At 43.4% G+C, this 25069-nt stretch overlaps 1 protein-coding gene across 3 annotated transcripts in view; it reads left to right on the top strand.

The window, feature by feature from the left end:
• Nucleotides 1-25069, top strand: part of Nudcd3 (NudC domain containing 3) — a 93453-nt gene that overhangs the window by 43815 nt on the left and 24569 nt on the right. For all 3 annotated transcript variants that reach the window (XM_090332499.1, XM_090332498.1, XM_090332500.1), the window contains exon 3: nt 16054-16186. In XM_090332499.1, coding sequence (XP_090188625.1) covers nt 16054-16186 — 133 coding nt within the window. The remainder of the gene's footprint in view (nt 1-16053; nt 16187-25069) is intronic.

The raw sequence follows: 25069 nt of genomic DNA, 5'->3' as shown, positions 1-25069 counted from the left end.
TCCATGTTGGTTGCTGTTGACTGCTCCCCCCCTTTTTTTTTTGCCAGTCCTGGGCTTGAGCTCAGGGCCTGAGCGCTGTCCTTGGACTTTCTCAAGGCTAGAGCTCTACCACTTGAGCCTCAGCACCACTTCCAGCTTTTTTCTATGTATGTGGTACCAAGGAATCGAACCCGGGTCTTCATGCATGCTAGGCAAGCACTTTAACCACTAGGCCAAACTCCCGGCCCTTGACTGCCCATTTTGAAATATGTGTTTGGCTTCTCTGCTTAACTGCTTCTCTTCCTCCCAGTGATTAGTCTTTCAGCCTCTTCCTTAGTGTCTTCTTTCCACCCTTAAACGTGGGTGCTTTGGAGATTATGTCTATAAACAGCCCTGTCATTCTTCCTGAGGTCTCCTCCCTGGGGCAATGCATCTACTTCCTGAGTCTGAAGCTTCATATGTGTGCCACACTAGATTATCCATGCTTGGTCCTAAAGCTTATAATTGTTTCCATGCCCTGAAAGTCTAAGGTGACACTTAGTTTCTTGATCTCCCTTCTCTGTGAAGGGTCTTGCCATCCTCCCCATTGCTCAAGTTCAGCACCCAGTCACAACTTGACTTTGATTTCTCTGGACATTCTGAACAAAATAGTGTATCCTTGAGGAGAAAGGTTTACAGGTTCTGTGTGTGTGTGTGTGTGTGTGTGTGTGTGTGTGTGTGTGTGTGTGTGTGTCTTAAGTGAAGATGGGAAGATCGGGTGGGAGATGGTCCATGTCCACCTTCCACTCTGGCCTTATGCGCTTGTGCTGATTCAGACAGAGCCAGGACTCTGTCAGCTATAGACTAGATCTTACTGTGGAGGCAGTTCTCACATAGCAGAAGACTTTAATTTCTTCCTGTCCTCTGTGATTCCATTATGGCTCTGGAGTCAAGCAAGCCACAAGGCCCTCAGTGCTAGAAGCACTGGGAAGTGACACCATTGCCTGTAAACCAAGTGTAAGGAATTAACCCTGCACCTACTCCATAGCATCTTTGGCAGTTCTGGACTCTGTAGAGAGCTTCTGGTTGGGGTCGGCAGTCATTCTCCACAACTCTGGCACATGCATGGTAACTTGTCCTTGGGAGTGACTGGGCAGTATGATGGAAAGGTGGCCCATGGCTAGTAGAGAGGCCTTGTTGCTGCAGACCAGCTTCTGCTTGCTAGACTTCTGGAATTGGGACAGGCAGGCAGGAGCACAGAGGAGGAAACAAGAGAAGCATAGCGAGGCAAAGGAGAGTGGAGACCGGAGGTTATGCAGCTTGGCTATGTTAGTGCCCTCCTGAGAGATCTTATCTTCAGGTCTTGCATCCTGTGGTTCTAAGTCTGAAGAACAGGAATGAGTTCAGCTTATGGCTTAGCCACCTAGACTTTGGACTTTTATTTAGCTTCTGGGAATCTCTGGTAGAGCTGACAATCCCCGAGGACTGAGGTGAAGCTTATACCTAGTCCTGTGTGCCAATGCAGTGTCCCTTGCTGATGGCCTTTCCTTCCTTAGTCACCCACCTAAGATCTATGGCTGTGATGAGACTAGAGATTAGATAACTCATACAGACTAAAATTTTACTTTCTCGTAGTTTTGGAGGCTGGATGATCAAGGCACTGGCAAGCTTGGTATTTGGTGAGGTATTGTAAACTTTCTGTGCCTATAGCTTGTGTCCTTGCATGGCTATGGGGATGGAAGGCCAGGAGAGACAGCACAAGAAGGCCACATGCTGAGAGAAACCTCTTTTACAGGTTCCTTAATCTCATATATGAGGGAAGAATCCTGGCCTACTTGCCTTTAACACCAACCCTCACATTGGCTGTTGAGTTTCAACTCTTGAATTTTGGGAAGTGACACATTAAACCAGAGTAGATGGCAGATGTATGGGCATTCTACCAAAAGTACTTGCTACAGCCTTTTCTCTTGCTGAGGAAGGGCTACCAGGCCACCATCACTGAAAGAAACATTTTAATGTCTATCTGGAGACCATTTCTTTGGCTTTGGGCAGGTGAAGGTCATGGTTGTTGCACTTGCCTGGACAGTCCCATGACAAGCTGAGACTTGAGTAAGTAGTTAACAGATGGGCTTTCAGATCTGTTCACACCAGGTCTGTCCCCAGGGAATGAAATAGCTCTGCAGCAAAGCATCTCCTTGTTAAAGGCTCTTTCTAAGCCAAGAACTAATTGCTTTTCCTCAGCAGCCTAAGTAAACGCTTTCTTGTCAAAGCTGACTCTAACATTTGTTTCACTGACACTATGCTTATTGAAAGACTTTATGTAATTCACTACAAAGAATTCCCTAATGAATATTGCTAGAAACTGGACTGGGTTTCTGAGACATAATTTATTTACTTATTTTTCTGATTTTCATTTGAATTGTACAGTTACGTTTGGTGGAATATCTAGTCCTACAAAGAAAGGTATTGGTATATGAATTATGACTCTGTACCTTCATCAAAGAATTCCTATGTATTTCTGTAAGGTGGTAATAAAAGGTTACTGTTAGGTATGCAGTTAGTTTAGACAGTCTTGTTTTACCTGAATGCCAAAGATAAAACAACACAATAGAGCACACATCAAAGAAACATTTGTAAGGACTCCTGTGGTCTGGGTTTTAGTCTTTCTCAAGCAGCAATCTAGTCACGGAAATAAGCTCACCTGGGGGTGAATCTTAGCCCACTTATTTACAGAAGAGGATCAAATTGGCTAACACAGAGGCTTTATAAATAGTAGGGCTGTTTCTCTAGAAGCCTGGCTGCATTCTGTTGAGTGTTAAAATTTCCTGGCAGCCTGTAACTAATGAGAATGGAAAAATACTGTTTACTGAGAGTTAGGAGACTTGAATGCTCCTACAGTGCCTTGTTCACCAATGAATGCACTTGCTGCTCTCTGTGGCCATGTCCTTCCAAGTTGAGCTGTTGCCTCAGGTGGTGACAACAGTACTCTGACCAACAGCCCAAAGTATCCATGGCAACAGCCCCGTTTTATCATCATAAGTATATGCTGGAGGCAAGAGGTCCCAGGCTGGACCAAGGCATCTCCCTGGACTTGCACAGTCTAGCATTATGTGTCCCTTTTGTATGTAGTGGACTGATGGAGACCTTAGGTAAGGTGTGAGGAATGTCATAAATGCAGGTACTTCTGCAGTGTGGGTGTTGTTTCCCTCGCTTGCTGATGAGAGTAGGTAAGTACTTCTGGCAAGTGAACAGCCTCAGATTTTTGATTTAAGAATATAAGCATTAAATGATACTGCTTCTTCTTCTTCCTCTCTTTTATCTGGAATTCTTCAAAGATGTACCTTGTCTTGAATGTGACATGAGAATTGTGTTGCTTGGCTTTTTACTTTTTGCTGGGTAATGCATTCCTATAGAACATCTGCTTGGAGTGCAGATGTACTCAGGGCTGTTGGATCCAATTTCCAAGCTGTATGCCCTGTCTGTGTTATTTGTATTGATCTGTCCAGAAGCACCTTACATTGTAGCCACCTGTGGGCAGACACTAGCCTCCCTCCTCCTATCCAAGGAACAGTGTGAAGGTCTCATCACAGAAATCAGTTAAGACTTTGTGAGGGAGATGTTATCAGAGGTCAGTACCTAGTTGGAAGGATAACCTTGCAAGTAAACTGAGGCATTAGTGAGATCTTAATATTCCTGTATTTCTAGGGGATGGGGCTGGCAAAGGCATACTAAACATTTCTTTTTTTTTTTTGCCAGTCGTGGGCTTGAGCTCAGGGCCTGAGCACTGTCCTTGGACTTTCTCAAGGCTAGAGCTCTACCACTTGAGCCTCAGCACCATTTCTGGCTTTTTTCTATGTATGTGGTACCGAGGAATCGAACCCGGGTCTTCATGCATGCTAGGCAAGCACTTTAACCTCTAGGCCAAACTCCCAGCCCCATATACTAAACATTTCTATATCATGAAGATCTCGATACTTGCCAAAGGATTGTATTTTACCTTGAGAACATGGGATGGCCAATGGTTTCTGACTCAAGCATATTGTGCTGTGGTTTGTTAGGAAGTTTTAGCAGGCAGCAACTAGAATGGATGAGGTAGCAGAGGCGAAAAGGAGCACACCAGCAAGCTGCTGGTGTAGCTTGTGGGTGCTCATGTAGCACTGTGTTCTTTGGAGCTTGGGGGTGGCAGGAGAGGTCAGTCAAAGGAGACCAGGTGGTGGAAGAGAGGGAGAGCCAGATGGTGGGTGTGGCATGGTGGGGGAGGGGAAGACTTGGGAAAATCCAGTGGTATGGGGACATGGGTATTAGATGGACAAAAACTTTGGGGAGGCAAATTTGAATCTGATGCTTGGATTGACACATGATGATGAGACATAATGGGGCATGCTGGATGTAGTGTCAAGGCCATTCACTGGGAATATAAGGAAAAAATTGGTCTAGCCTATACTCCTTATGTTTGATTTTAGGACAAGGCGAAGATGACAGGAAGAACATATATCCAAGAGACAAAGGGATTCTGATGTGAGGGCTGCCTGGAAATGGAAGCAGGAGCCCTTCCTGGACACACAGGGCTCAGCATTACTAACAGGGGTGCTTACTCATTAATGTTCAAGTTGTGTTATATAAATGTTAAATTAGGAGTCTGTCATAGCAGAATAAGTTTTCCCTTTGCCAAAGGCTTCACCCTTGGATTTCCACTGAACAGCAAACTTCTGGGCTTATTTGGATTTTCTCTCTGTAAATGTGTAGTCATGCATTGATATGGATGCTTTGATCCATAATGGGGCACACAGACATAAGATTATAATAGGGATGAAAATTTCTCATTGCTTAGAGAATGCCTACTGAAGGAGAGACAAGGGAAAAGGAAACTGCAGCTGGAAATAACACACAATGAAGACTGTAAGCAGAAGTTTCTGCAGAGCTTTCTTTAATTTTAATTTTTTATTTTTTTGCCAGTCCTGAGAACTGAACTCAGGGTCTGGGTACTGTCCTTGGATACTTTTTGCTCAAGGCTAGTACTCTGCCACTTGAGCCACAGCACCACTTCTGGCTTTGTGTATGTGGTACCGAGGAATTGAACCTAGGGCTTCGTGCATGCTAGGTGAGCACGCTAACACTAGGCCATGCTCCTGGCCCCTCAATAGATTCTTAGAGAGTTGGAAACATGCTGGGCGCTGGGGCTCATGCCTGTGATCCTAGCTACTCAGGAGGCTGAGATCTGAGGATTGTAGTTCAAAGCCAGCCTGGGCATGAAAGTCTGTGAAACTCTTATCTCCAATTTACTACCAGAAAACCAGAAGTGGTGCTGTGGCTTAAATGGTTGAGCACTAGCCTTGAACTGAAGATCTCAGGGACAGTTCCCAGGCCCAGAGTTCAAGCCCTCCCCCCCCTCAAAAAAAAAAAGGTCAGAAATATGGCCCTGGCACCCAAAGAATTCCATTAATAGAGAGACATGTTTGGCGCACTAACTGCTCAGAAACAAATCTTATGATGAAAGGAACAAAGTAGATGCAGACCCCATGGACAGGTCTGTGGAGGGAGGACTCCTGATTCAGACCCTCGGGCAGGTCTTCAGGAGAGGTCCTGAGGAAGACGTTGCTGTCCTCAGAGATGCAGCCCTATGCCTGCTGCTGCTTCTGAAGACCTTCCAGGGGACCCGATGTGGAGGTGGAAGGCAGTGATGCGGATATGCTGGCCCTGGGTGGGCCTTGGCTAATGTGTGTACATCTGCCTTAGGTTTCAACAGAAATGTATGAGAAGAAGAAGAAGAAGAAGAAAAGAAACAGTAAAACTTGTAGAATAAGAATACAAAGAAAGAGGGGCCAGGAGTTTGGCTTAGTGGTGGAGTGCTTGCTTAGCGTGCTCGAAGGCCTGGGCTCCATTCCCCAGTACCACATACGTAGAAAAAGCTGGAAGTGGTGCTGTGGCTTAAGTGGTAGAGCTCTAGCCTTGAGAAAGCCCAAGGACAGTGCTCGGATCCTGAGCTCAAGCCCAGGACTGGCAGGGAAAAAAAAAAGAATACAAAGAAAAATATTTGTATAGAGTCATACATGTATTTGTGTTTTAAGCAATGAATTATTATAGAAGTCAAAATAAAATGTTTATAAAGTAAAAAAGTTAGATTAAATTAATGTATTGCTGAAGAAAGAAAACTAATTTTAATAAACACTTGCTGTATTGTGTATAGTGATGGCTTGGACCTCTCCACTCACACTTAGCGGAGCAATGTCTGTCCCAAAGGCTCCTCCCTCCTGAAGGAGGGCCTTTAGAACTGCCTTCTTGGGGTGGATGTTACATTGACCTTTTAAAAGAAATAATGTTCTTCCCTATTCTGACTTTGAAGTAAAGTGACTTTGTAACCACTCTGATTCAATTCTGAATTCTTGCTTAGAAAGCTAGGCACCAATGGCTTATGCCTATTATCCTAGCTACTCAGGAGGCTGAGCTCTGAGGATTGTGGTTCAAAGCTAGCTGGCACAGGAAAGTTCATGAGACTGTTATCTTCAGTTAACCACCAAAAAAACCTGGAAGTGGAGCTGTGGCTCAAGTGATTGAGTGCTGAGGGGGAAAAACTACTTAGGAATAGTGTCCAGACACTGAGTTCAAGTCCTGGGACAGGTACACACACACACACACACACACACACACACACACACACACACACACACACACACACACGTACACACCTTCCTGGGACAGGTACACACACACACACACACACACACACACACACACACGTACACACCTTCCTGGGACAGGTACACACACACACACACACACACACACACACACACACACACACACACACACACACACACACACACACACACACACACACACACACACACACACACACACACACACACACACACACACACACACACACACACACACACACACACACCTTCCTACCCCCTACCCCTCATCGCCAACAGGCTGACATAACTGCCTTTCTTCACCAGTGATGACAGTGTTGCCAGTACCATGATCCATGTGAGTAAGACTCTTAGCACTAGTAATGGTTGGGGGCTGAGTAACGCCATGTCTAATAACTTTCTACTGAGACGTGTATTAGAGGTAAACACATGGACCTCTTTGTCCTGCCCACCTGTTGTGCTGATAGGCTAAGGCACCGAATATAAGGAGGAGGGATTTGAGGAAGAGAGAGAGAGATTTTCCTGCCTTGATGAAGCTGCATGGTGTCTCTGTTCGTGCTCCAGGGTAAGAAGGCTGAGTGCAGGAGGTCAGTGGGCCTTCTCCTCTCGCGGCTTGTCCTGTCGGGGCATGTTTTTCCCCATCCCTCCTACTAGTTGAGAGGGACCAGGGACGAAAGACCCCAACAAGTAATGATGATGATAACAGCTCACACTTGGACCTACTCCTAACCCCAGTAACAGTCTGGGACTGGTAGTCTTGTACCAGTCAGTGGTCCTCTGATCTCAGCCTCCAGAGTAGCCAGGATTACATGTGTGAGCCACTGGTGTGTAGCACGACTGCATTTTTATTTGTGCTTCTTCTATAAGGAAGCATTAGGCCCTTCCTTCTCCTACCTGCTTGCTTGTTTTCTCATTCATTCGTTCATTCATTCATTTATTCATTCATTTGTTTCTATTGATGTGGATTCATGTTAATTGTACATTTTACATTATCCTCCAGCACTGTGGGAATCTGGACTGGAGCTAGCTGAGGCCTGGGGTCCCTTATTTGCTGCCCTTTCTTCCTGCTCTCTGGATGCTTTTGAATTATTTGTCTTCTTAGGCTGCCCATGTGTTTTTTGCTGCCCTTCCCAATATTGCTTGGTCATCACCATGAACCTCTTTCTGTCTGTGGGGCCTGCTCCTCCCTGTTGGTGGGGCAAGGACTTTCCCAATAACTCAGCTGTAGGCAGGCCGTCTCGTGAACAGCTTAGTTTCTCTGTGCAGTGCAGTGCAGTGCACTCATATATGTCATTGTGTCTTGGTCTGTTATGTGCCACTAGGTAGATGTTCTACAAAACACTGATCTGCAGTGTTTGAGAAGGTAGCATTCCTCTGTGCAAATCCTTTCATGCTAATGAACGCCATAAACATTTGAATATGCTTTATCACTTAGCAATATATCCTGCATCATTTTAAAAAAGAATTTAACATTGATTTTTTACATCATATTTTGAATGACGTGTTTAACAAACAAGTATTCAAGAAGGGAATCTCTATATGCAATATCTGGCACTTAGATTTTAGAACATAATTAAAATTAGGCTGAAGTTTGTATGTCATAGATAAATAAATAAATAAATAAATGTAATAAAACATTATGTCTATAGAGTCATAAATTTTTATGTCTATGTAGTTGTGTTTATATTTCCCATACCATGTCCATAGCATTGGGTATGCAAATATTGAGTCCTCGCTCTTACACTGTGTGGGTCTAATAGCCACATATTAAGGATACCACCTGCATCATTTTTTTGCCTCACTTCAAGCATTGGTTTTGCATTGGACAGGACAGATTTCATACATCCTATAATTTCAACCATTAATTAAGTATTTCATTTGAAATAAGGATTTAGCTTTAGTCATATTTTTTTTTCCTGCTGATTCCTGACATTTTTTTTTTTTTATTGTTGCGGTAATGTATAGAGGGGTTACAGTTAACATTCGCCAGACAGTAGGTCCATTATTTCTTACACATTGATGCCCCTTCTTGTGTTTTTGTCCCCATTTCCTTCCTCCCACTCCCTCCCAATCATGGATTGTTGTTCTTAATGTACTATGTTATTTCTCTTCTCCTTTGTTGCCCTTTGGTTAATCGTATGTTGTTACTGTATCTGTTTTGTTACCTGGTATATTGTATATATGTTTATTTGTTTTTTTGAAATAGGAATGGGAAAGGGGAAAACAAGATGCTTTAGTCATATTTTTACAAATTTATAATTTTCTTTTTAAAATTTTTGAGTCAGAGACTGGAACTGGAACTCAGTACCTGAAGTTTTCACTCATTGGCTAGCGTTCAATTGAGCCATGCCTCCAGTCTCCACATTTACACTTCTTTAATTATCTGATATCTATTTTGTGTTCATGTATTCCTGATTGTCTCAAAAATGTCTTTTGTTAGGTTTTTTGTTTGTTTTGTTTTTATTCAGCGACATTAAATTTGGTTGATGGGTGTCGTAAGCCTCTTAATTTCTCTTCTCTTTGACCACACACTTGAAGTGTGTGTCCTGTAACTTTCCAGAAGTTATTTAGATTGGTTGTGTGTTCATGGTTCTGGTGCTCATGTTTTCTTCCCTTTTTGTGAGCTGTTGGTTAGACCTGCCCTTAGGGCCCTCTCAGATGCTGTGTGGCACCGGGTCTCCACAGACATTTTGGAGATGATCTAGAGTGGAGGATATTCTGCTAGTAGGTGCCCTGTCAGACTCCACCTGGTGTTTAGCTGTGGAAGAATGTTGCTTGCTCCTCATTTTCATCACAGATCACAAGACTAGCAGTTTTTCTCTTACATTAACTGCTTTGCTTATTATTTAGAGTTCCTATTTAGGATGTTGAATTTTGAAATTATGATTCCTACAGAATCATTTACTTGGTATAAACTCATAGATGTGTGTGTGTGTGTGTGTGTGTAAACATGTGTGTACATATGTACATGCTGGTACTAGGGCTCGAACTTGGGGCTTGGGCACTGTCCCTGAGTTTTTTTCCTCTAGACTGGTGCACTACCACTTGAGCTGAACATGCACTTCTACCTTTTTGGTGATTGATTGGGAATAAGAATCCCGTGGATTTTCCTGTTCAGGCTGGCTTCAAACTATAATTCTCAGGTCTCTGTCTCCTGAGTAGCCAGGATTACAAGAGCCAGCTACTGCTGCCCAGCCTAAATTAATTCATAAGTCTTCAACATTCATGTCACTTCAGTCTGTGGTAGACTTTACTTATTTTTTTAATGCTTGGATTGTCTCGTCTTTGGCTGGTGGACACCTCTTGAAATCGTCTCCTGTGTCCTTGTACATGACTCTTCTGATCTTTGACTCTTCCTCCCTCTCTCATTGGGAGAACAGGCAGCTCAGGCTTTTCCTGTACATTTGCACCACCTCTCCAGATATGCTGGATTCTGTTGTTTGGACATCATCATCTTTGAAGTAGACCTGCTACTTCATATAGGTGAAATCAGGTATAAATAAAAGCATTAATACTAGGATTTTTGAAAAAGAAGCTCAAGGATAGAACTGTGGAATTATTATTATTTTTTTTTCTTTTTTGCCAGTCCTGGGCTTGAGCTCAGGGCCTGAGCACTGTCCTTGGACTTTCTCAAGGCTAGAGCTCTATCTACCACTTGAGCCTCAGCACCACTTCCGGCTTTTTTCTATGTATGTGGTACCAAGGAATCGAACCCGGGTCTTCATGCATGCTAGGCAAGCACTTTAACCAGTAGGCCAAACTCCCAGCCCAGAACTGTGGAATTATTAAGCATAATACATAACTTGGATTTAAGCATTGTAAAGGATGAAAAGTTAAACTTGTTTTGAGAGCCTTCTGTCCATAGCTTTTGGAAAGGCTGAGCACTCAGTAATGGTAACACAGAGGTAGCTAGGGATGAATAAAGCATGTGCCGCAATGAGAGGAGCCAGGAAGGAGGCCACATGGTCTGGGCTATATGTAGGTCATCACTGGGGCTAGAAGTAGGAATGGCAGTAAGAAGGTCAGGGCCAGAGTCTGGGCATCACTAGTTGTGTTGGAGGACTGAGAGTGGTACTCAAGGATGATTTTTGAGGAGTGGACAGTCACAGGAAGTAAGCAGTGAGTGTGAGCAGAGGAGTTAGATTAGTATTATAATAATGCTCATTTTTCAAAACCCTAGGAACGAAGAAGCTCAGAAGAAAAGTCATTGTAATTTCCTCCAGATGGAAAGGCTTGAGATTGAACACATTCAGGAAAAACTATGCCAAGAGGAGGAGGAAATTAAGGTAGAAAGAAAAAGTAGGGAAGAAGTCATAATGACTAAACCATGAATGTCTAGAAGGCATCACTGAGATGCTAGACTTTGTCTTTGAGTCTCCGGGAGCCTAGAAGGTTGTTGGGAACCACATGGCCACAGTGGCATGAGAAAAAGCCAAGAGAGCCTGGCTCTGCTTTCCATTGGGACACACAGCATCAGTGAGAGGAAAAAGAACTGGGCAAGAGAGATGGTGGGTGCAGAGGACCCCGGCATGCATGCACGCACACACTACACACAGATGTCTGGCTCAGTCTGTGAAAATTGCTAGAGAAGTCTATGCCATAGACTGGGCAGCTTACAAAAACCAACATCTATTTCCCATAATTTTGGAGGCTGAAAATTCAAGATCAGAGTCCTCTCAGACTCAGTGTCTGATAAGGACATGCTTCTATAGACATTACTTTCTGTGTGTTCTCACATGGAGGAGGGAGAGGCCTCCCTGAAGCCCCTTCAGGAATGATTCTCATTCATAGGGATGCCATCCCCATGACCTAATCACCTCCCACAGTCTGGCTGCCTCCTAATACTGTCAGGTTGAGGTGAGGATTTAACATACGGATTCAGGTATATGGGGCACAGAGGTTCAACTACAGCATGTATATGCATACTGCACATGTGTGTTGTGATGCTTTCTCCAGAGTTGGGGGGGGGCGTGGCTGCAACATTGCCACCCACAGTAGATGGTGAAGTGTGAAGAGAGCAGTCACATCTGGAGTGACTACGGACCACAGGGTAAGGAACATTGTAGGCCATGCACAGAGGCAGCGGTCTTCCCACCCCATTGTGCAGAGTGAATGTGAATATTTACAGCATGAATATGATCCATTCCAAGAAGCATGAAGGAAAGAGTTGGGGTGGGGCCTGGCAAGCCAAGCCAAACCCAGACACTGAGCTCCATCTCCACAACTCTCTGCCACGGTGGGAGCCAACCCACAGCTCCTTGTGTAAGCTAGGAAATGTCTGCTCTATGCATTCTCTGTGGCAAATAGCTTGAGGGCAGTAACCATGGCCCACTGAAATCCATTGTGTTTAGAGCTTTAGTCTCCTGTACAAAAATCTTTGGGGCTTTGGTCTTTTATTCACTGTTATTCATACTTGCTCACACTGTTTGACACCAGAATCTTTGTCTCAAAATCTTTGAGTTTGAACAGCAAATCAGGGGAGAAGATAGGGGGATATAGTGGTAGAATGCTTGCCTAGCATGCAGGGGGTCCTGGATTCAATCCCTAGCAAGATAAACAGATTTCCCCCCCAATGGCTGTGCTGAGACAGGCTGACCAGGTGGGTTGGGCCCAGTCCATCAGCATGATGGTAACTCTGGACAACCAGTACCCAACTGGAGGAGGTGACTGGTTCCTGGCTTGCCCCACTCAGCCGTACACAGGCCTGCTGGGAAGACTCATCTGCCAGGAAAGGTCTAGCAGCCAAAGTCAGCCTGCCTCTAAGGAGATGAGCAAGGGCCTGTGGCCCATGGCACTTATCAAGCTATAGAACCTGTTCTCTGTTTTTCTGGAACTTGTTCAGAGCCCTGTTGTCCCAGCTCTTCAGGAGTGGGAGCTGCATTGAGACCTGCTCCTAAGTCTGCAACCTGGCTGCTGACTCACTGTCTTCCTCCCACCCTGGGTGCTGAAGCTTCATTGCTCGTCCCCCACCTCCCTCCTCCCTGGCCCACAGCTGCAGGGGTAGCCGTGGACTTTTACTTGGTGGGGCCCAGAGCCACCTGCACTTGACAGGACGCTTATTTTTACATACTGTCAGCTGAAAATAATCAACTTTATTTAAAGAGAATGTGGATTCAGAGTGCTAAAAAAAGCACGTAAGTAACTTGCTAGAGTTGTTTTAGGACTATTTCTCCTGTGTCTCTGGAAGGAGGCTGCAGGGCCTATGAAACAGAGCTAGGCTAGGGCTGCCGAGGACAGCAGGAAGACAGAGCAGGCTGGCCCCCTATCACCATAGCCCCTACCAAGAGTGCAGTGTCTGCCAATACTTCTACCTCCCTCCATTTCTTCCTGGGCAGCAGAGCCCATGTGATGTTACTGGTGGTAGCAGTCCTTTGTGGTGAGCAGCTGTAGCTGTCTGAGGCCCTTGGCCTGTAATATACCCTCTCTTTTCTCCACTTTTCAGGAGCTGTTGTGCCTAATCCAAGACCTCTATCAAGTGCTAGGGCCATGTTGCTCTTTATTTGGGGATAGAAGTTACTTTGTTTTAATTGCTTTGATCATTTTCACATGGTAATGTAGGTGTGGGATGTTACCATTGCTCCCTCTGGAAGTAGAGGTGCTCGCTGCTGCCTTATTCTCTCAGAGACATTTGCTCCACATTTAAGCATGTCCACATCTTAGATCATACTTGGGAGGATTTGGGGACACCTGGGGCCTGGGCAAGTCCATCTCCCTGTGCCTGCCTCCTCCACAGCCCCTGTACCTGGGTTACTGGGTGCCTCACTGTCTCCTATAGATATTCTAAAAATAGCTATTTTTCTCTTGCTTATTAAAATCCCTGCATAGTATAGGGAATTTGAATAACAAGCAAAAATGCAAAGAAGATTCCTTGTTATCAGAGGTACCCACATATTTAACAACTCCTTCCCGTGATATATATGTGTATATAGGTACATATGTATGTATGTATATATATTCATGTATATATAAATTCATGTATATGTATTTATAAATATGTGCACACATTTCCTCTTCTTAGAAGCTAAGGCTATGCCATACATGGAAGTCATATCTTTGACAGGAGAGTAAAACAGGCACTCTTGGAGGGAAAGGAATATGAGAGGAAAGGGGGAGAGTGGATGGAGAGGGCAAATGAGAGTAAATATAGTTCATGTGTGAAAACAGAACAATAAAACCAGTTGAAAATGTTGTAAGCAAAGGGGGTGTATAGAGGATAGTGATAGAGGGGATGAGATATATTGTATCCATGTATGGAAGTGTCAAAGCATCCTTTGTATGACTAATGTATGCTAATAAAAAATCTTGTAAACCTTTCTCCAGTTCTGTGGTGTTGAAAGCTTTCTCCACACTATTAAATAGTCTTTGAGAATCCTTTATTGGTTGCTTACACATGTTCTTTCTCTTGCTTCCCGGCACAGCTCTGTTTTTTCAGGTTGATGAACCAGGCATCCTCTGTTCCTCTCAGTTCCTGTGTGTCATCTCTGTGACCTCCAGTGCCATCTTTATAGGCAGTTTCAGGCTGGCATTCATTCTGCTATCACTGTCAGTGCTGAGTCTTTTTTTTTTTTTTTTTTCCAATGTCGAGTCTTCTCGTTATTCGGTTGGTTGCTTGAGCTACCGCAGAAGGGTGCCTTAAGCAAGGTAGTGACTGTTGTTCTGAGGTAGGAATCTGAGATGAGAGAGTCAGCCTGTTCTTTCTGAAGTCTCTATCCCTTCCTGCCTCTTTCAGCTTCAGGTAGTGGCCAACAACCATTGGAATTTCTTAGCCTGGATCAACATTCCTCCACTCTCTACTTAATTCACAATGGTCTTCACGAGGGATATTCTGTGTCCTCGGTCTCCTCTGTATGGACACCAGTTGAGATAGGTTAGTGCTGTCTAGGACCCCATTGTAGCTGGATCTTTTTTTTTTTTTTTTTTTTTTTTGCCAGTCCTGGGCTTGAGCTCAGGGCCTGAGCACTGTCCTTGGATTTTTTTCTGAAGGCTAGAACTCTACCACTTGGGCCTCAGCACCACTTCTGGCTTTTTCTAAGTATGTGGTACCAAGGAATTGAACTCTGGTCTTTGTGCATGCTAGGCAACCACTCTACCACTAGGCCAAACTCTGGCCTGTAGCTGGATCTTTAAAATGAGGTCACATTTTCAGATCCTAGGAATGAAGACTCTTCCCTGTCATTCAGATGAACACATTTCAGCCATCGATAGCCACCTAGCCCAGAGAACTCAGATCATGATAGAGGACAAATCTTACTCACAAGTGAATACAGTTCCTGCCTGAAAACATGAAGCAGAAGGGTGTCCTGTTGAATGAGCCACATGAGATCTGTTGTGGTCTCTGGAGAGTAGAAAAACATACTTTTATTTGCAGGTCCCTGGAACTCTGTCCCTGTCAGGCTTTGTCTATAGGTCCTGAGGAAGATTGCCAAGCCCCACATACTTCAGACTGTTCCACATTCAAAGCTGCCTCCTCATGATAAGGCTTTTATCTGTGATTTAAATTCTCAACTTGTGAGAATTCTCAGCATGTGCTTGTGAATCTAAGCTCATTTTAAAAAGTGTTTATATGAGTAGTATTGTTAGATTTTGTGACAAATATTGTCTTTTATTTCACAATCAGCATCTTGGCTAGGCCTATTTGCATCTGTGCTGTGTTTATAATGAATGTGTAACAATAGGATTTGGTTGACTGAGGTTTTTAGGCCATCGCATTAAATGTATTGCTTACATCTTGCATATAGTTTGAATGGAGTGTCTTTGGCTTTGATTTACTTATTAGGAGACAGTAGAGGCTCAAGGCTGGATTAGGACTGAAGTCTGGCAGTGGTAGGATGAACTTGATTTACCTTTAAAAATAAAGTATGTGGGCTGGGAGTTTGGCCTAGTGGTAGAGTGCTTGCCTAGCATGTTCGATTCCTTGGTACCACATAAATAGAAAAAAGCCAGAAGTGGTGCTGAGGCTCAAGTGGTAGAGCTCTAGCCTTGAGGAAGTCCAAGGACAGTGCTCAGGCCCTGAGCTCAAGCCCAGGACTGGCAAAAAAGAAAAAAAATAATAAAGTATGTGTGTACACATGTGCACATGCCCTGTACAAAGCACCTATGAAGCATGGATTTTTATTAACTGGGGTACTTGACTAGTTAATAGGTATGGTCTGAGTACTGTAGCAACTGGCAGGACCAGGCTATGGCTTTGATGGGAGTTACACATTTTTCCCTAGACTTGAGTATTCTGCACCTAGGTTTTTTTCTCTGTTGCTTTTTTCTTATCCTCTGATTGCCTAGGAGTGTTATTAGGAATTGCCCCAAAGAAGGTCCCCCCTAATATGTAAAAGTCAATAAGCTTAAGGTGAAGCCTGGACTGGTCATTTCTCAGCCCAAGCCAGGATTTTTAGTGCCCCTGTCTACTTGCCTGTCTGCATTTCACTGCTCTTGTCTTTCTCAGGGTTCAGGAGCAGTTCCAGAGAAACCCTGACAGTTACAACGGTGCCGTCCGTGAGAACTACACTTGGTCGCAGGACTACACTGACCTGGAGGTCAGGGTGCCAGTGCCCAAGCATGTGGTCAAGGGAAAACAGGTAACAGGCGGGGTGGAAGCTGCATTCCTCCAGTCTTGGGTCTTGAGATGGAGCCAGCATTCTTACAGGAGGGTTGGGATAAGCTCCTGTTCCAGGAGAGGGTACCTAGGTTGTCCTTGCCCCTTCTTCTGTATTCAGAACTGCATTCAGATGGTCTGCAGGGCTCAGAGTCTCTAGAGAGCATCCTATCCCTGCCAGGGCTAGTGCCATGTTTGATGTACCATATCTCCACCAAGGCTCACTGACTGGGCCTCGCAGGTACTCATGGAGGGCCTGTTCCATTTCTGAAGACACAGGTTCTATAGTATAAGTCTTTTTTCCAGTCATTGACAAACACAAAATAACGTTTTTTTTTTCTCTTTTTAGCCTTGGACATGTCTACACCTTACTTTTAAAGTCATGTAAGATTGTGAGTGATCCATTGTAACCCCAGGCCAGTTCTGGGGCAAAGTGGAGAAACCCAAGTCACAGTGACCTAGAGGTAGAATGTCTTGGCCTGTGCCTAACAGGCTCTTCTATGGAAGAAGGACTGTGGCAGGTGACATTCACAGCCCAAGGTCACTTCTGAGTTGGTGTAGAATTTGATCTTTTAGGGAAAGAGCTATTTATTCAGGCTAGGCTAGAGTGAGCCCCTCCAGGCCTCCATCCTCTGTGTGAAACAGGTAGGCCTGTTTTATACCTGAAGTATGTTAGGAGTCTGGGTACAGCTAAAGCTGACCTAAGAAAATGGCAACTTCAAACATGGAGAGGTAGCCAGTGTCAGCTGAATGTAGCTTATTTTGTGTCATAAAAGATGGGATATGCTCACCTGCCATTCATGGGCCAAAGGTGGGTAACCTTGAGCCAACCTGTAAGGTACCATAGCTGTAGTACCAGCTAAGGATCAGTGAATTGTAATTGACTCAGCTTTGGCAAGAAACAGCCATCCATACAATTCTCCTCTCCCTCTTGCTCCTCCCCCACCCGCACTCCCCCCCCCCCATTACAATATATCTTTTACAATGATTTGGTGAGCCCTGGAGTTCAGTGTAACCTTAGGAATCAGAGTCAGACTTAATCACTAGGCATCACCTACACAAAATTTCAGCTTTTTTTTTTTTGCCAGTCCTGGGGCTTGAACTCAGGGCCTGAGTGTTATTATCCCTGGGCTTTCCTCAAAGCTAGCATTCAACCATTTGAGCCACAGCACCACTTCTGGCTTTTCTATGTATGTGGTGCCAAGGAATCGAACCTGGGTCTTTGTGCGTGCTAGGCAAGCACTCTACCACTAGGCCAAACATCTGGCCTCAGAATTTCAGCCTTGAGTGACTATATCTTGTAGGTTTTGAGTAAGCCAGGAGTGGGTGCTGTTTCCTTGAGCTGTTTACCTAGCATCTTCTTAGGGTCAGGTGCTGATTTCCATTTCATTGTCAAGTTGGACTGCTTTCTTACAACTTCCATAGCAACCCAACAGGTCCATAGGACACAGGTCCTGGATGTGCTGCTGGCTCATGATGGGGTTGAAGCTACAATCTGTTCTTTGGGCACTGTTTTATAGGGTGGCTTCCCTATGTTTCAGAACAACAAACTATTCTGCCTGAAGTTCAAATGTAGTAGTTAGGACCTCTGGGACAATATGCTCCTGCTCTCACCAATAGTTAATGTAGATCTGGCTTGTTCTACATTGGACTTTTTTTTTGGTTTACGTATTTTATTACATTGGACATTTTTTGAGCACACAGCCCCGGTGATATTCACAAAGACAGGGCAGATGCAGGAACAGCACAGAGCATGTGATGTGTGAAGTGATTCCCAGGTAGTGGTAGCATGGTTTGGTGTATATATCTGGTGCTAGTGATGCACACATTTTAGTGTCTGTCTCTCTTCACAGAGCACAGAGCTCTGCACACGTAAACACTGGTAGGAGTGTATAGGTTTCAACCAACAGGAGCCCAGCCAGGAGCCAATGCTCCTTCTTACTCTGAACTGGCTCAGAGAAGGCCTGTGTATTACCAGAGTAAAGGAAGGGGCATCTGCCACAAACTCCCTTTGCGTTGATGTTCTGTGACATCTACACACTTGTGCCCTGCTTGTAAAACCTTTGTCTCCTACATGGTAAGAAATTTCATTCTTCTCTCTTTCAGTCATATTCTTTTCCATGCCATTTTTATAATACTGGAAACTTCCTTTAAAAATCCATGGTCTGTCAGTTTCTTAGTGATCTAAGGGTTTTAGTCATGCCTCACTTAAAACTTATAAATAAGTTTATTTTGTGTCTCATGGGGTTTTTTGGCCTAAGGGCTTTTCCTCAGAGTTGCACTTTCTTTGTGAACTGGCTCCTTTCCAGTTGTTCCTTAAATGTACCTGTCACAGCTGCTTGTCAGCAAAATTTATTTTGGGGTTTTGTCTGTGGCATCTATCAGATATAATAATTATGGTGGCCATGACTAGAGCACCCCAGCAGATAGAGTCACAACTGGTTCTGTTTAGGGATAGAGGCCTTTTATGTGGGCAGCTATGTATTAGGACAGGATGTGAGACTCGGGTTGTAGGAGGAAGCATTGCTGTGGAGTCCTGTCCTCATTTCTGTGGTTGGAGCTTATTGCTGGCACACCATAATTTTGCCCCCTGAGCTTTTTTTTAATGGAGCCTCTGAAGAGTAATGGGGAACAAATGACTAGATGCACAGTGTACTATGCTCTTCAGGGGGGAAAACGGAAAATTTCTGTGTGTGTGTGTGTGTGTGTGTGTGTGTGTGTGTGTGTTGCACACACTAGTAGTGTGGTTTGAATGCAGGACCTTGAGCTTTGACTCAGGTTTTTCCCACAGCTGATGCTCTACCTCTTGAGCCTAACCTCCAGTTCCAACTTTTTTTCTGGTTAAATGGAGCTAGGAGTCTCTCAAATTTGTTTGCTCGGGATGGCTTTGAACTTAAATCTAGGGATTTCAACCTCCCAAGAGGCTAAGATTTCAGAGGTAGGCCACCAGTACCTGGCTAAAAATTTCTTCTTTCATGTGTAGCATTAAAAAAAAAATCATTTTGGTCAGCATTGAGATAGGTGAGGGCAGAGTTAAGGGGCAACATTGATCAAGCTGCTCATAAATTGACAGGCTAAATTGAAACCTAATTTTTCAAAAATCAGAAATTAAAAAAAATTTTAAAATAGCTTTTCTGGCAAACCTAAAGATCTTTTCAGTGTGAGGCTTTTGCCTCAGTAAAATAGAGTTCACTCTTGTCTTCACTGTGTTCTTTGCCTAGTGTACTCTACTTTTTAGGAAGATCACTGATTTCTCTTCCCTTTTCCCAGTGTACTGTCAAGAGTAGGGATAAGATAGGGAGCTTTGAGTTCATGGCACAAGTGTCTATGTATTTGCTTAATTCAAACCAGGGTGGTTATAAACCTGGTATTTCAGGGAGAGGTTGAGGGGAAGGAAAGTGGGAGAAAAACCTAGGGAGGGGTTATGTATCCACTACCTGATCAATGTAACTGTAGCCCCTCTGTACATCACTCCGACAAGTAAAACAAAACAAAACAAAAACAACCTGTATTTCATTGAATCACAGGATCTCAGTGCTTCTGGAGATGAATAAATGGCGATTTTTCTTGGACCTCTCATTTTGTAGACCAGCAAACTCTCTTGTAAGATGGTGATGGAATGGTGACTTGAACCCAGATTCCCACCCTACTCTTTTATTGACTATCTTTTGAGTCGAATATGTTATAGTATTGTTGTAGACGGAGGTATTATTGGGCTTCATTGAATGACAAGTGAATGGCTCTTCCTGATTCTCCTTCCTCTCAGAGGCTGTGGTGTTTATAACTCTGTTGCATGCCCATGTTCATGCTGTCTTTATATCAAGAATCTTCTGGAATAGAACCTTGTCCTTGAGACATGTGACTTTTACTGCTCCCCAGGCTTAGACTTTTGACACTCTCCTTTCCAGCTTGATGCAGGTGCTGGGATGTGTGCTGAAAGCTGTGTCAACATATGGCATTCCCTTCTTAGAACTTGTCTGGAAAAACTGTAGGAAGGCTTTTTATTATAGGAAACTTCCATAACTGAAAAGGCTAATAGACTATATTTATTCACTTTATTTTTTAATTTACCTATTTTTGAATGCATAACTTAAGTATATGTTCACAAGTGTAAATATGAGTAATGAAAAGTCTCTGACCTGGCTCCATGGCTGTACTGGCCGTTGATCATGTAGTTTGGAAGATACTTGAGCAGCTATTTTTTATGCATATATAATTAAGTGTGAATGGATATTTCTTTATTTCTTCCTTTAGCACTGGTGATATATTTCACTTATTGAGATGGCCCCACTGCTCCTGCCCAGTACGCACCTGGCCTTACCAGGGCAACTCTGATTACTTCTGTGTCCCCAAGTGCCTCTGCTTGGTGGCCTTCCTGTTCCCAGTCATCTGGCTCAGGTAACCAAAAGCTCACGCCAAAAGCTTTCATCCTCTGCTTTTGCCTCCTCTAGGCAACAGACTGGTTGTTGAACTAGGCCTCTGATATGCACAGTGAGGTTATTGCCTCTTTCCTGCTTCTGAAAACTACAAAGTAATAAAAGGTCTTCAGTGTATTTTATTTTGCATATGTATCTATTTCCATATGAGTAAATCCATGAAGTGCCATTGATAGGCCAAAAGATATACATATTCCCATAAGCATTACACAGTTGCTTTCTTTAGGGTTGTTGTAATTTATATGCCAACCGACAATGTACAAGAGTCCTTGCATTTTTACAAACTTGCTGACAATATGGTTTTATCAAACTTCCGGGCTTTGTTAAGTTGATTAGGTAAAGAAATCTTGGCATAAGTATAAATTTGTATTTCTGCTGTGAACAGAACCTATGAAGGAATGCTTAAAAGTAGAAATATCACTGAACTGTATATATGATGATTTTTCCCCCAATATTCCCATGATAGTTTAATCTATAAACTAGACAGGGTAAGGGATTAACAAGTACTGATAAAATAGGACATTTTAAACAGTCTATTATAATAAAATTACATGAATGGAATTGCTTTCTTTCAGAGAGAGAGAGAGAGAGAGAGAGAGAGAGAGAGAGAGAGAGAGAGAGAGAGTGTGTGTGTGCGCGCGTGTGTGCGTGCGCGCGTGTGTGCGTGCGTGCGTGTACATACATACATACATACATGAGGTTTGAGCTTGGAGTCTAAGTACTGTCCTGGAGGATTTTGTTGTTGTTTTGAACTCTGAGCCTGGGTGTTGTCCCTGAGCTCTTCAGCTCGAAGCTAGCACTTGACCACTTGAGCCAGAGTGCTACTTCTAGTTTTCTGGCAGTTAATTGGGGATAAGAGTCTCACGGATTTTTTGTACCTGGGCTGTCTTTGAACCACCATCCTCAGATCTCAGCCTCCTGAATAGCATGTGTGAGCCACCGGCACCTCCCTGTCCCTGAGTTCGTTCTTTCTTTCTTTCTTTCTTTCTTTCTTTCTTTCTTTCTTTCTCTCTCTCTCTCTCTCTCTCTCTCTCTCTCTCTCTCTCTCTTTCTTTCTTTCTTTCTTTCTTTCTTTCTTTCTTTCTTTCTTTCATCATGGGGTTTGAAATCTGGCCCTGAGCTCTTCAGCTCTATGCTATGGCCCTACCCTTGAGCCATAGCCCCACTTCCCATTTTCCAGTGGTTAATTGGAGATAAAAGTGTCATATTCTTTAGTGCCAGGGCTGGCTTTGAACTGCGATCTTCAGATCTCAGCCTCCTGAGTAGCTAGGATTACATGCATTGGTCACTGTGCCCAGCTGTCCCTGAGTTTTTTTAGGCAGGCGCGCACTCTCTCTCTCCTTCACTCCCCCTTCCCCCCGCCTCTCTCTCTTTTTGCCAGTCCTGGAGCTTGAACCTAGTGCGTGGGCACTGTCCCTGAGCTTCTTTTGCCCAAGACTAGCACTCTACCTCTTGAGCTACAGTGCTACTTCCAGGCTTTTATGTTTATATGGCACTGAGAAACTGAACCCAGGGCAAACACTCTACCAATTAAGCCATATTCCCAGCCAGGGCTCTACTTTTTGAGCCACAGCTCCACTTCTAGCTTTTTGGTGGTTAATTGGAAATAAGAATCTAGTGAACTTTCCTGTCTGGACTGGCTTTGTACCATACTCCTCAGATTTCAGCCTGCTGAGTGTTAGGATTTATAGCCATGGTGCTACACTGGTGCTGGGCTCTTTCTGAGTACTTTAGTACTATATTCTCTCTCTCTCTCTCTCTCTCTCTCTCTCTCTCTCTTTCTCTCTCTCTCTCTCTCTCTCTATCTATCTATCTATCTATCTATCTATCTTCTTCCTTCTTCTTTTTGCCAGTCCTGGGCTTGAGCTGAGGGCCTGAGTACTGTCCTTACAGCTCTACCACTTGAGCCTCAGCACCACTTCTGGCTTTTTTTTTTCTATGTATGTGGTACTGAGGAATTGAACCCGGGTCTTAGTGCATGCTAGGCAAGCACTCTACCACTAGGCCAGACTCCCAGCCCTGTGTTCTCCCTTATTATGATCATGTAAGATATCTGTGTGATGAGTTGATAATTAAATGGGACCAAATCCCAAGCAGTGTATGTGGCCTTAGGAAGCTAGATAATGCCTTGGTCAAACAAGTGATGCAGTGAGATTATATTTGGAGGCAAAACAAATATCTACTTTCTGTTTTTATAGCAGACAGATTCAGGATAGCCAGATGCACTATTATTAATAGGACTTTAAATTCTAAAATATTCTCTACCAAGTGTTTTTTTTTTTAAACCTCTGAAATGAAGCATTGGTTGTACCATTCCATAAACAAGATGGCTATCACCCACGCTTTCTGATTATATTGCCCGAGCATGGGTAGATAATTCTTAGTTTTGTTTTGAGAGTGTGTGGGTTTGTCATTCTATATACTGTGCCTGGTTTTGTTGTGTGTCCTGTAGCTTTCCCACATACTACCACGGTTACCTGTCTTACATGCTCTATGTCCTTGTGCTTCCTTTGCACGTCTATGAATATGCTCTGGGTGGGCACCTTCTTCCATAAGAGCTCAGTTTCATCTCAGTTGAAGATTTGGTTTTTCTTTGATTTACTTCATCAGACAGGTGGTAGCAGCTTCTTTAGCAGATGCAGCCTCTCTAGTATTTTTATGTGTTTTCAGGGTAACCCCACTCCTGTCTCTCTAGAATCATCTCTATTTGTAATAAGTAGTGCGGGATTTCTCATATCAAGGATCCTTTGATGAAGTCTATATGGGGTCATCATTTTCTGGTGCCACACAGTGCCATCAGTCAACACTCCCACAAATTAAAGGGCTTTTCCATATTGACTACGTACTGTGGCTATACCTATTTGTTGCAGGTTGAACTGTGATAGAAAAATATTGATTTTTTTCCTTTTCCAAAATTTTTAGATTAAGGATTCATTCTTTACTCTGTAGATCTTAGCGATGTCAGCATGATGAGCTTTAACTTTTTTCACCAAAGGAGGCCCTCTATGTCTTGTCTTTGGTACATCTGAGTTGCCAGCAAAAAAAATACTTTGTAATCTGGGGCCATTAAGTAATATAAAGATTATTGAGCACAAATTCTGTTCTCACATTAGTTATGGTTGTTACGCCTACAGCAGCTACCAAATGACTAAACAGAAGCATATAAAGAATAGATAAACTGGAGGTCTCCCTCATTATGTGTTGATTTAATATTTTGGCGGTTTCTTGAGATTCCCCTTGGTTTGTTCTGAGTGTTTTTTCCATGCTTTTGACTTTTTGTTCTAATTCCTCTGCTTTATCTTCAAATCCAGTACCCCATTTTCACCTTCTTTTGTTCTGTTGCCTATGCATTCAAATAAGAGCTCTTCATGTTTCTGAGCTCTTTGTTGATATTATCTCTCATGTCCTTTATTGAAATTTTCATGGTGTCTTATCTTCTTGTTAATATCATTTTCATTTCCTTCATTGGAGTATTTATCATTTCTGTCTTTCTGTTGATAGGGTCTTAAATGTCTTGTATTTTCTTCATTTCATTTTGCCTTTTGTCCATTTTCTCTTTGTGTTCTAGTTGTTGAATTTGCTTTATTGTTGCTTTAATGACTCTTTTGTTTTCTTTGTGGTTTTGATTTGCATTTCTCTGCTGATTAATGATATCAGTGAACATCTTTTCACATGCGTTTTGTCTGTGTAGCTTTGCTGAAATATTTTAATTGAATTGTTAGGGCAGGGTGTGTGTCTGCATGTGTGTCTGTATGTGTGTCTGTTTGTGTCTGCCTGCCTGTCTGTCTTCTGGGGCTTGAACTCAGAACCTGAGGCTGTCTGCATTTTATTTTTGTTTTGCTCAAGGCTAGTTCTCTACCATTTGAGCCACAGTTCCATTTTTGGCTTTTTGGTGGTTAACTGGAAATAAAAGAGCCTTTCCTTCCAGGGCTAGCTTGTCTGGCTTTGATCCTCAGATCTGAGCCTGATTATAGGCATGAAGCTACTCGTAGACCCAACCTATTAAGAGTTTAAAGTGTTCTTTATATAGTCTAAATAATACACCTTTGTCATGATTTACAAATATTTTATTCTATTCTGAGGTTTCTTTTCACTTTCTTTTCTCTCTCTTCTTTCCTTTCTTTCTTTCTGTCTGTCTTTCTGTCCTTCTTTCTTTCTTTCTTTTTTTGTGTGTGTCATGGGGCTTGAACTCAGCCAGGGCGCTGTGTCAGCTCTTCAGCCTGGGTGCTGTGTCAGCTCTTCAGCTCAAGGCTACTGCCCTGCCCTTGAGCCAAGCCCCACTTCCCATTTTCTAGAGATTAATTGGAGATAAGAGTCTCACATCCTTTTGTCGTCCCCCCCCCTCGCCTTTGAACCTTGATCCTCAAGATCTCAGCCTCTTGAGTAACAAGGATTACAGGCCTGAGCACTGTCCCCACTATCTCTTCACT

The sequence above is a fragment of the Megascapheus bottae genome, chromosome 5 (genome assembly GCF_031878675.1).
Source record: "Megascapheus bottae isolate mThoBot1 chromosome 5, mThoBot2.hap1, whole genome shotgun sequence".
Classification (NCBI taxonomy): Eukaryota; Metazoa; Chordata; class Mammalia; order Rodentia; family Geomyidae; genus Megascapheus; species Megascapheus bottae.
This window is presented reverse-complemented; position numbering and strand designations above follow the sequence as displayed.